General features: G+C 42.4%; 1 protein-coding gene across 1 annotated transcript; it reads left to right on the top strand.

Moving 5' to 3' along the window:
- PPP6C (protein phosphatase 6 catalytic subunit) lies at positions 1-9,398 on the top strand. The gene is made up of 7 exons (XM_075260128.1): positions 1-140; positions 3,360-3,455; positions 4,963-5,028; positions 5,677-5,818; positions 6,296-6,375; positions 7,143-7,352; positions 7,806-9,398. Exons 1-7 carry the CDS (start codon positions 66-68, stop codon positions 8,052-8,054), a joined length of 918 nt encoding a protein of 305 aa, XP_075116229.1. The 5' UTR covers positions 1-65; the 3' UTR covers positions 8,055-9,398.
- Positions 9,399-10,308: the final 910 nt, after the last annotated feature.

The following is a 10,308-nucleotide window of genomic DNA, read 5'->3' as shown; positions in this document are numbered from 1 at the left end:
TGCTCCGGGCCGGAAGTGACGTTCTCCCGGTGCCTCCCGCCCTAACAGTTACAGCCTTACGCAAAATGGCGCCCCTGGACCTGGACAAGTACGTGGAGATCGCCAGGCAGTGCAAGTATCTACCCGAGAATGATCTGAAGGTGAGCGGCCGATTAGATAACACGTATATGGCGCTGCTATGGCGCAGACTTCCTCCATGGGGCAAAGTTTACCAGGGACCTGTGCCTGGGGCTTTCCTTTGACTGGGACTTCTGTATCCTCTTAGTATACACATAAACCTCTTATGTGGCCATGTCCTGCTTGGCACCTCACCTCCCTGCACGGCCATGTCCCTATGTACACATATATAAGTGTATACAGGTTCAGGGGATGTGGCCATTGCTTATTGTAGAGGTTAGTGATGTGCCATTGGACCCTGAGATGTACCTGTGTGTCCATGGGGGTGGCCAGGTCTCTAATGTGCGTCTGTGACCACCTTTCTATTGATGTCTATGGAAAAGTCAGCCAAGTGCAACGCTCTAGCAACCCCATAGAATGAATGGTGTCTGGGTCGTGCATATGTAATACCGCTGCACTCACACAGCGGACACAGGAGCCTATGGTCATGCATGCCCACTACTGCTGCATTCACGCAACGGAGGCGTCAATTCACAAGGGGATGTTTACACTACCCTTGTTAATGTCCAGTGCTGTCATCCATTATAGGATGATGGGAAAAGACATTAAATGCAGCAAAGTAAATGGACACAATGGAGTCCCCTCCCGTTGTATTCAGTTCCATTGACCACAGGAATGACTTTTTCTTCTCTCATGTTTGGTTACTTTTGTAATGGAAGAAAAAGTCCTGCATGCAAAACTTTTTCTTCCTCCATCAGAAAAGTAAAAAAAATGTCAGCAGAAATCTTCTGGCATGTTTTTTTTTTTTTTTTTTTTATATTGGGGTGAAAGTCAACAAACTCCCTACACAAGGGCTCCATTGGCATCTATCATTTAATGTCCTGTGACGGATGAGAGCAACGGACATTAATAACAGTAGTTTGAACCCATCCTGATCCAGGTTGCCTTCTGTGAAATGGCACTTCCCTCTGTAATGATTTGGCAGGGTGCGCAATGTTCTCCTCTTCACTAGGCAGTATGCACGCTGCAGCTGATAATTCACCTCTACTGCACATCCACGCACACGCAGCAGAGGTGGCTCATCGCTGGAGGAGAAGAGCGTGCACTGACAGAATCAGTACAGGAGGAGGGGCCGTCCCACAGGAAGAAGCATGGAGGGTAAGTATATAATATGGGTAGGGGAAGGGAGTAAGGTGAGAGGGGTTCGTGAGGAAGTTACATAGCAGAAGCCTGTAAGTGAAAGCAGGAACTCTCAGAGACACCCAAAAATCACTGAAAACACACTAAAATGTATATCGGTACGATTATTATTCCAATAATGGCACTATCAGACACTTTCGAAAAAAAACATTTTTTGCCTGAAAAATCCCTTTAACCAATCAATCTGCAAGGTTCGGTTCTGGTGACACATGCCCTTTAAAGGGATTACCAAAGATTGTTTTCTTGATGACCACCTATCCTTGGAATGTCTTCAGTATGAGATGAGTAGGGGTACAATACCTCAGTCCCCCACCAATCAGCTATATGATACGACCTAAGTGCTGCAGCCTATTCACTGAATATCAAGCACAGTTTCGTACTTGGTTAGGGGCAGTGCTTAGCGCTTAGGCCCAATTTAGTGCTCAGAAAACCCCATTTCAAAATAACTTGCGTTCTGTACATGCATATTATCTGATCTGCTCCAGGTAGTGTTGACACACTGGATGGGAAAACCCCTTTAGGCTCCACAGGACGTAAACGCCGCGATTTGCCCGCAGCGGAGACGCTGCGGGAAAAACCACAGCGTTTTACAGTGCAAGCAAAGGGAATGAGATTCATGCGAATCCCATGCCCACTTTGCGGAAGAAATTGCAGCATGTCAATCATATCTACAGAAACGATGGCGGCTTTCCCGTAGATACAATGGGAAGAGAAAGTCCGCAGAAGAAAACTCTGTGAACTTTCTCTTCAAAGTGCTGCGGAAAGAACTGCAATTCGATCATACAGCGGTTCTTTCCGCAGCGCTTTAGCGCTGCAATTACGGCCCGTGGGGCCTTAGCCTATATCCAAATTGGCAGTTTGCTACAGTCCAACAACACGCAGACAAAGTCGTCGCGGGCAGATGCTAGTGTACAGACATAGAATGTCAGTGATGGGGTGGCTATTTACATGACTATTATCTTAAAAATATAGATATTTTTGATCTTTTTCATTGATCCCTCCATACACTGTAGTTTTACTATTTTACACCTCCATCGACACTCAAGAAGTTGCCCCAATTCCTGGCCAGTTTTTTTTAATAGCAACAAATGTAATTAATGTGTCTGTGTGTGTGTATATATATATATATATATATATATATATATATATATATATATATTATATCATATGTGATTTACTGTTGAACAGTCTGATAAGATTTAAATGTCTTGGTGAAGTTCTTTGAAGCTTTATACATATATATTATATAATATACAATTTTCTTGTCTACTGTTATGTTTTTTGGAGTCAGTAGAATGTGTTTATAGTTGGCTTTGTTCACACATTGCTGTCACATGAAGTGTTGTTGATGTTATTTGTGTTGTTGACCCTTTTTCTGCCTTTTTATATAGTACACTACAATACATTGCTGGTGTATCTATTATGGACCAGAGCTGCTGCTATAATTTTTCTGGGTATTTTGAGACATGCTTATTTTCATATCAAAAAAGAGAAAAAACTATTATAGAAACTCACCAACCGATACAAGGTGCACGACCTGATTCCTCTGGACTCGAAGAAGAAAGGATTCAAATATGGATGAAGAAGTTGAGGTCATGCCCGTGGGACATGGCAACCATCAGGCTATGACTAAGAAACCTTTGCGGTTTCGAAACGCGTTAGCCAAGCCAGGGATGTGAAATCTAGTGTTTTTATCTTCACTTTTTGTATTTTCCTTCTTTTTTCACTTTTTTCATTATGGTGTTCTTTGCCAATTTTAAAATAATGGAATAAAAATATATTTTTATTACGAACAAGAGCTGCGGACCTCATCTTCTTCATCCTTATTTTCATATGTTCTCCAAACAGCTCAGCTTCAGCACTTCACCCAGGTTACTTTATGATTTCCACATGGAAGCCTAAAGAACTGTGGTATAGAATGCGGCTCTAGAGTATCCTGCAGATTGTAGTTTAGAATCGGTGTAAAAGCAATACAATATATGTTTGTATCTATTTCTAATTGGGCGGATGAGGATATTCACACTTTCCCCTTCTTTATGCAGCGTTTATGTGATTATGTGTGTGATCTGCTGCTGGAAGAGTCAAATGTTCAGCCCGTATCTACACCAGTTACAGTCTGCGGAGATATACATGGACAGGTAAGTTGTTACTCTTATACAACAGGCTGTAGTTCTCTTGATATCTACTGCTGAAACCACTTCCACTGAAAAGAGGGAAATGGTGAGAAACATTGTTTTGTAGCCTTAGAAGTAAATGTGCTGTCATGTCTGGAAGTCATGTACCCTCCAAACACTTGGGAATTGATTAAGACTGGCATTTCCTGAGCCACTCCCCTGGCGCAAGATGCATCTGAAATAAATACGTGGGGAAAGTGGTCTATTTGTGATAGAAGCTCCCACCCTTCAGGTAAAAGAATAGGATGTATGTTTTAGTGAATTCCCCCACTTTGTAGCTGTTCTCCTCGTCAGCTAAACCCTGCCATACACTAGAGATTGTGGATGCCCAAATTCAACTATTTTCTGAAGACGGTCTTTGCCTTTTAAAAATAAGAATGATGTATGCCAGTGATTGTGTACTTATGACACCTGTGTCACAGGTGACACTCCAAGACATTTTGGGTGGACCCACAGGGGCAACTTGAGGTGATGGTGGTGGAATAAATCGGCCTCTTTATTTATCTATTTTTTTTTTTTAATCAGAAACCACGGTACTTATTGGAGGTGGCATCAGAGAGCAGTCGGGGCTGAGACATGGACAGTTTAGTCATATCAACTACTACTCTCTGTAAGGGAGGGGGGGGGGGGGGTTCATAACCTGTCTGAGGGCCTTAAATAGGGGAATCACATGTTGTGTGGGCAGAGATAAAAAAAAAAAAATCAGAAGGTTAATTGTCACTGGTGTATGCTGACCAAAGGCAGACCGTATTTGAAAATTTTCAGTTTTTTTTCATACGCTGTAGTTACGCTGACTTGAATAAGTCATTCAGGGGTCAGAAATCCCTGTTGTGTGTCCTGTTTTATATGTGCAACTGCAGGACCACCGTTTTTCACTCTGAATTCCCTATTCTGTTTTAAAATGAAAAATCCCTTATGTAATCCAGTCCTCTTCGGGCCTGAAACAGAAGTAGTGATGGGAGGAGAAACATCTTAGGCTGAGTTCATACACAGTGTTTTTTGGTCAGAATTTTGAGGTGGAATCCACCTCAAAATCCTCCTCCAAAAATCGCTTCACCGTACAGTCCTATGTAATCCGCTTGTAATTTATTTCTGCTAGCGGAAAAGAGAAGTGATGTCCTTTTTAGGCGGATTCCGCCTGAAAAAAATAAATGCAGTTCAGTGGGAGGCGGAAAATTTGCCTTGCGGTTTTTGGACGCGTTTTTTGATGGGGAATTGTCAAAAAAGCCTCAAAACCACAGATAATGCATGGCACATTCAAAAAACTCCTCAAAAAACGCCACACGAATTTTACTAAGCGTTTTTTTTTTCCTGACCAAAGAACTCCGTGTGAACTTAGACAGAGGAACATAATGTATCACTCACTCAGCGGCAAATATCAGACAGGAGTCACAATGTGAACAGAGCTTTCATTTGTTTGTTTTTTGTTTTTTTCATTGAATTTATTTGATTCTCATTATTATCTTTTCAGTTTTATGATCTGTGTGAACTCTTCAGAACTGGGGGACAAGTTCCTGACACAAATTATATTTTTATGGTAAGTTGTCATGTCTTCTACAGTAAGTGTTTTAAGCGAAGGTTCACATTACTGTTAATTAATACTCAACGTACATTAAACGGCAGATATAAACCGAGCTGCCTCCATCTGGTGCCTGTCTGCATTTACCCTTGTCTTTAAAGAAAAAAAAAAAGTTCTTCATATTTTTTTACCTTTCTGATAGAATTGTGCATGCAGAACTTTCTTCTGTTATGAAAACATTATACATTTTTTTTCATTATAGGGGTGCCATCTGCATTTGCCACCTTACTAGAGTTTGACTGTAATAACTGTAGTGTGACCCTATCCTACTCTACGTATATTCTATTTGCACCATCAGCATATTAGTAGGTGAGGTTTGACCGCTATCACTTTAGTACAGGTTGCAATGTACAGAGTAAACCAAAATTTCTGTGCAAAAGGCTTAAAAAATGTAAGCATCTGTAGTAGAAATTTGTTATATCAGACATTTCTACAACAAGCTTATATCTGCAGACACATATGAGTATAGGATTCTGGACTAATTTTGGCTCTGTTTTATGTCCGCACCTTGGAAAGCTGTAGCTAATAACAGTCATAAAGACCGCCTTTGTTCATACAGCCTAATAATTTATTTTCTGCAAAGTAAGTGATCTGATCTGTTTTCAGGGAGACTTTGTTGACAGAGGGTATTACAGCTTGGAGACCTTCACCTACCTTCTTGCTCTTAAAGCCAAGTGGCCTGACCGCATTACGCTGCTTAGAGGGAATCACGAGAGTAGACAAATCACACAAGTATATGGTTTCTACGGTAAGTCTGTCTTGTTTTATTTTGTGGGTTAGACTTATATAATCCCTCAGTGGGGGTGCATGAACCAAACTTATTTATTATCACTCAAAACAGTTTTCTGGTGTGAGCTGTAATGTTAATCTACACTAGTTCCTAAGTTGGGCAGAACTCCATTGTCGCGCAAAGAGGAGCACATTACGAATTAGACCGGAGCCTCTTAATAAAGGCTGCTGATTGTCGCAGGGCACGAGTGATCTATGAAGGTTGGCGTATGATATGCCAGTCTTAACAAATTTGTGCCAATAAGTAAACAATAGTGTTTACCACATTGGTCTTGGTTTGATGACCTGTTCTGATGACCTGCAATGATGGGTGATTTTTGAGCTTTTTAGCCCTTGTGAGTTTGCTGTGCATGCTGCGGCTTGTAATGTCGTAACATGTTTTGCCGATTGTTGGATTATCTTGTTCTAAATGGGAATATTTATTTTATTTTTTTAGATGAGTGTCAAACAAAATATGGAAATGCCAACGCGTGGCGGTACTGTACCAAGGTGTTCGATATGTTGACAGTAGCAGCTGTAAGTATCCACATCTCTTCTTAATTGAGGTTTCTGTAGCCATGGCAAGGTGTAAATTATAAAGGGTAGATGTTTTTACTCCTACATCATTTTCAGCCAACTCTATGGTTTTGGGTTCTAAAACGTCATTCTATATGTGGTCACAGATTGCAAGCCCTTCTACCCAGGCTGGTGATCGAATGAAGCTCATTTGTCCAATCATTAGACTCTGTCAGATCATCTGAGCGTACAGCGCCTGCTCAATCCTCCATCTTGGATTTCTTTTTACACAAGCAGGCGCAGTACGCTTGCTCATGTGAAAAGGAACTAAAGAAAAGGAAGAGGCTTTAACTAAAAGCAAGAAGGAGGCTGGGATGCAGGTCCATGCCGATGACATGGGGGTGGTCGGAGCACAGTGGGAATGTCCCTTGTGCCCTGTGAACACTAATTTGTATACGAAGAAACCTGGCTTTTTCATGAAAACGCCGGCAACATAATTTGTTGTTGTGTTTAAAATTTTGAGAGGATTGAAAAGGGAACATTTGCATCTTCCGCTTCTGCTTGTCATTCAGTTTTCCACTGCAGCAGTTTACAGAGCAATGGTGTAGGTGTTAGATTCACACCCCCCCCCCCCCCCACAGATCAGATTATGATGGCCTGTCCTGTGAATAGATTATTCGTATGAAACATACATTTGGGCCTGAATACTCTCTTAAGACAGATATATAGTGATCTAGTAATGCAATGATTTTGTAATGTGATTTAGTAATGTTGTTTTCTGTGTTTAGCTGATAGATGAGCAGATTCTGTGTGTACATGGTGGACTCTCCCCAGACATTAAGACCTTAGATCAGATCCGGACCATTGAACGTAATCAAGAAATCCCTCACAAAGGAGCATTCTGTGACTTAGTATGGTCAGATCCAGAGGATGTGGATACTTGGGCTATCAGTCCCAGGGGGGCAGGTTGGCTGTTCGGAGCAAAGGTCACCAATGAGGTAAATTGTTTCTCTGTTTGTATTCTTTGCTTTTCATATACACTATTGTTAAAAAGTTTGTCCAGGAAAAATTTAAATTTTTTTAATTGGGTCAGAGAGATGCGGTGGGAATCATACACTCCTTTTCCTGGTGCTCCGGGGGTCTCCCAGCGTGGTCCAGTACTGGTCACTGCACGTGACTGCTGAGGCCAATTGGCGGCCTCAATGAAGGACACATGGTGTCACTACTTTTGACCTCCAAGACCTTCTTGAGGCTTGTAATTGGCCTGAGCAGTCACAGCTGTCAAGAAGTTTTGCTTCAAGAACACACTGGAGCAGAAGGACCGGACCACACTGGAAGACACCGAAGCAATGGGGCCGACAATAACTCTGAGATGCTGCCTTACTTATTACTTATTTACATAATGCACTTAAATTTCCTTTTTTTAACTTGATATTATTTTTGACTTTCAGTTTGTGCACATAAATAACCTGAAGCTTATCTGTCGAGCACATCAGCTAGTGCACGAAGGCTATAAGTTTATGTTCGATGAGAAGCTTGTAACGGTCTGGTCTGCCCCAAACTACTGCTACCGATGTGGCAACATTGCATCCATTATGGTTTTCAAGGATGTGAACACTCGGGAGCCAAAACTATTTCGTGCTGTCCCAGATTCAGAACGGGTTATCCCTCCCAGAACCACCACACCGTACTTCCTCTGAAGTCCCCCCCACCCCCACCTGTTGTGTACAGTGCTGGATTATCTTTTTTGTTTATTTCAAGCACTTTGCTGCTGAAATGCTGCATCTTGCCTTTCTTTTAAATTATCAGAAATGTAATGTTTATATTTCTATTTGTTTTTTTTTCTCGTCCAGAGGCTTATAAAAGTGTATTGCTAACAGAGAACCTAATGGTGACAGTAAAGCTCTTGTTATCTCTGTTTCCCTTCTCGGTTCCTCCTGAGGTTAATATCTGAATGGTGTATTCCTATCTCATAAAGAAAAGGTATAGCAATAGGATAGGCCATCAATTTTTGATTATCGAGTCTGACCTTTGGGACCCCCACTATTCCTGGGGTTGATGGGGCGACAGTGTAAGAACTGACTCCTTCATTGCTCTTGCCTGTGCAGCAGCACTCCCAGCAATCTGGCTGTGCAGGGAATTACAGTGCATGTGCCTGAACAGAGATGTACTAGTGTTCCCTTGCGTAGTACATGGTCAGTAGTGTGCCTGTACAAGCTAAAGGCTATGAAGGTGGTCACAGCACAGTAGCCCCTTCATTCTCAAGATTGGTGGTTGCAGTCATAGGTTAGACCCCCTTCCAATAACATAGCCGTGTGATACTTTGAGATAGAAATGCCTCTTTAAAGGGGTTATCAGGTTTATGAGATTGCTTGTGATAGGCCATCGATATTCGATCTGCTCGGATCCGACACCCAGGACCCTTGCAGATCACCAGTACGGAGGCACAGCCTGTTGACTTTCCATACAAATTGTAGCAGCAATGGTCTGTACTTCAGCACTGCCCCATAGACTTCCATAGGACAATGCTTCAGTAACACTTGCTGATACAGGTTGTATAGCGTGTGAGGACTGTGGCTGTCCCTTAACTGCCTCTGTACCGGTACTATTTGGGAACCCAACTTCACCTCCCCCCCACTACAGATCTGATATTGATGGCCTATCCTCAGGAATAGACCATCAAACAGAAAAAGGATGTCAGTGTGAACACCCTGGTACTCTGTACAATCATTCAGAATCCACAAATGGTTAATGGCCGTTTACATAGTAAACTCTCATAGTTTCTGGCACTGATGGTTGCTGCTGATATTCTTCCATCTGTTTAACCTTTTGGATTCCTATTCTTGAAGAAAAAAAATTGGGTCACCCATGGCAGCTAAGTGAGATTAACTTCTACCTGCCTAGTTCCTGTAGCTCCTTCACTCTCCCTGTGTTTGCACATTTCTCCTACTGTCCCAACCATACATTTAAGATTGTATATGCAAAAGTCCCCATTCCTTAAAGAAGACTGGTCACCTCCCCTTGCCTGTTTTTATTAAATAATTGTGTTATTTAAAAAAAAAAAAAAAAAGTTTCTTCTGTGTCCTGCTGTTGCTCTGTTACTACTCCAGACACTGTATGAATCTATTGATAACTGGGTGTTACCTGTTGGGGCTGTGTCACTGCACCCTCTGATGTTGTACAAACAGGGCTGTCATTGCTAGATTGTGCAGGAATCTCTATTTGTCAGTATAATCAGGAGGAATAACAGGGGAACTGCATATGAGACTTATGGGGTTGGGGGATAATCCAAGTATTACTCTATGGGGAATAAAATGACATTCCAGGAGAGGCGACCTTTCTTTATTTAAAGAAGATTAAAATATTATATTTATGTATAAGGGCCTGTTTGCTCAATGGAAAGCGAAGAGGAGTTTGAGGCAGCCTTCCACCTTAGGCTTAGTTCTCACATGCGCGGAATAGCGTATTTTGGTCCTGATTTTGACGCGGGAAGCCACGTCAAAATCGGGACCAAAATTTGCTTGCCACGACTGTCAGTTGTGGCTTCCCGCTCCGGAGTAGGCCCAAAATGAATGAGCCTAGTCTGGAGGGTGCTGCTGTGAGGCGGACACCATGGCTCAATGAGTTGTGGAGTAGGCCCAAAATGAATGAGCCTAGTCTGGAGGGTGCTGCTGTGAGGCGGACACCATGGCTCAATGAGTTGTGGAGTCCGCCTGAAGAAAGGGCAGCTCGCTTCTTTTTTCCGTTAGCGGCAACATGCGACTCACGGAAAAAAGATCGCTAGCGGTCTCCATAGACCACCATTGTGAGGAGGCGGATTATGACGTAGATTCCGCACCATAATCCGCCTCCTCTGTGCCTGTGTGAGCGAGCCCTTAGATTCCTCTTCAGATTCTGGCCCTATGCATCCATTCAGGGCTTTGCCTTTCTTCTGCGGGTTTACTTACAGATTAG

The sequence above is a fragment of the Leptodactylus fuscus genome, chromosome 11, assembly GCF_031893055.1.
Source record: "Leptodactylus fuscus isolate aLepFus1 chromosome 11, aLepFus1.hap2, whole genome shotgun sequence".
Classification (NCBI taxonomy): Eukaryota; Metazoa; Chordata; class Amphibia; order Anura; family Leptodactylidae; genus Leptodactylus; species Leptodactylus fuscus.
This window is presented reverse-complemented; position numbering and strand designations above follow the sequence as displayed.

Bases quoted from the DNA above. Each gene is read 5' to 3' on its own strand.
- PPP6C (XM_075260128.1), top strand. From the start codon at position 66: ATGGCGCCCCTGGACCTGGACAAGTACGTGGAGATCGCCAGGCAGTGC. The intron at 141-3,359 runs GTGAGCGGCCGA...TTCTTTATGCAG, and splicing joins TACCCGAGAATGATCTGAAG to CGTTTATGTGATTATGTGTG. The intron at 3,456-4,962 runs GTAAGTTGTTAC...TTATCTTTTCAG, and splicing joins GCGGAGATATACATGGACAG to TTTTATGATCTGTGTGAACT.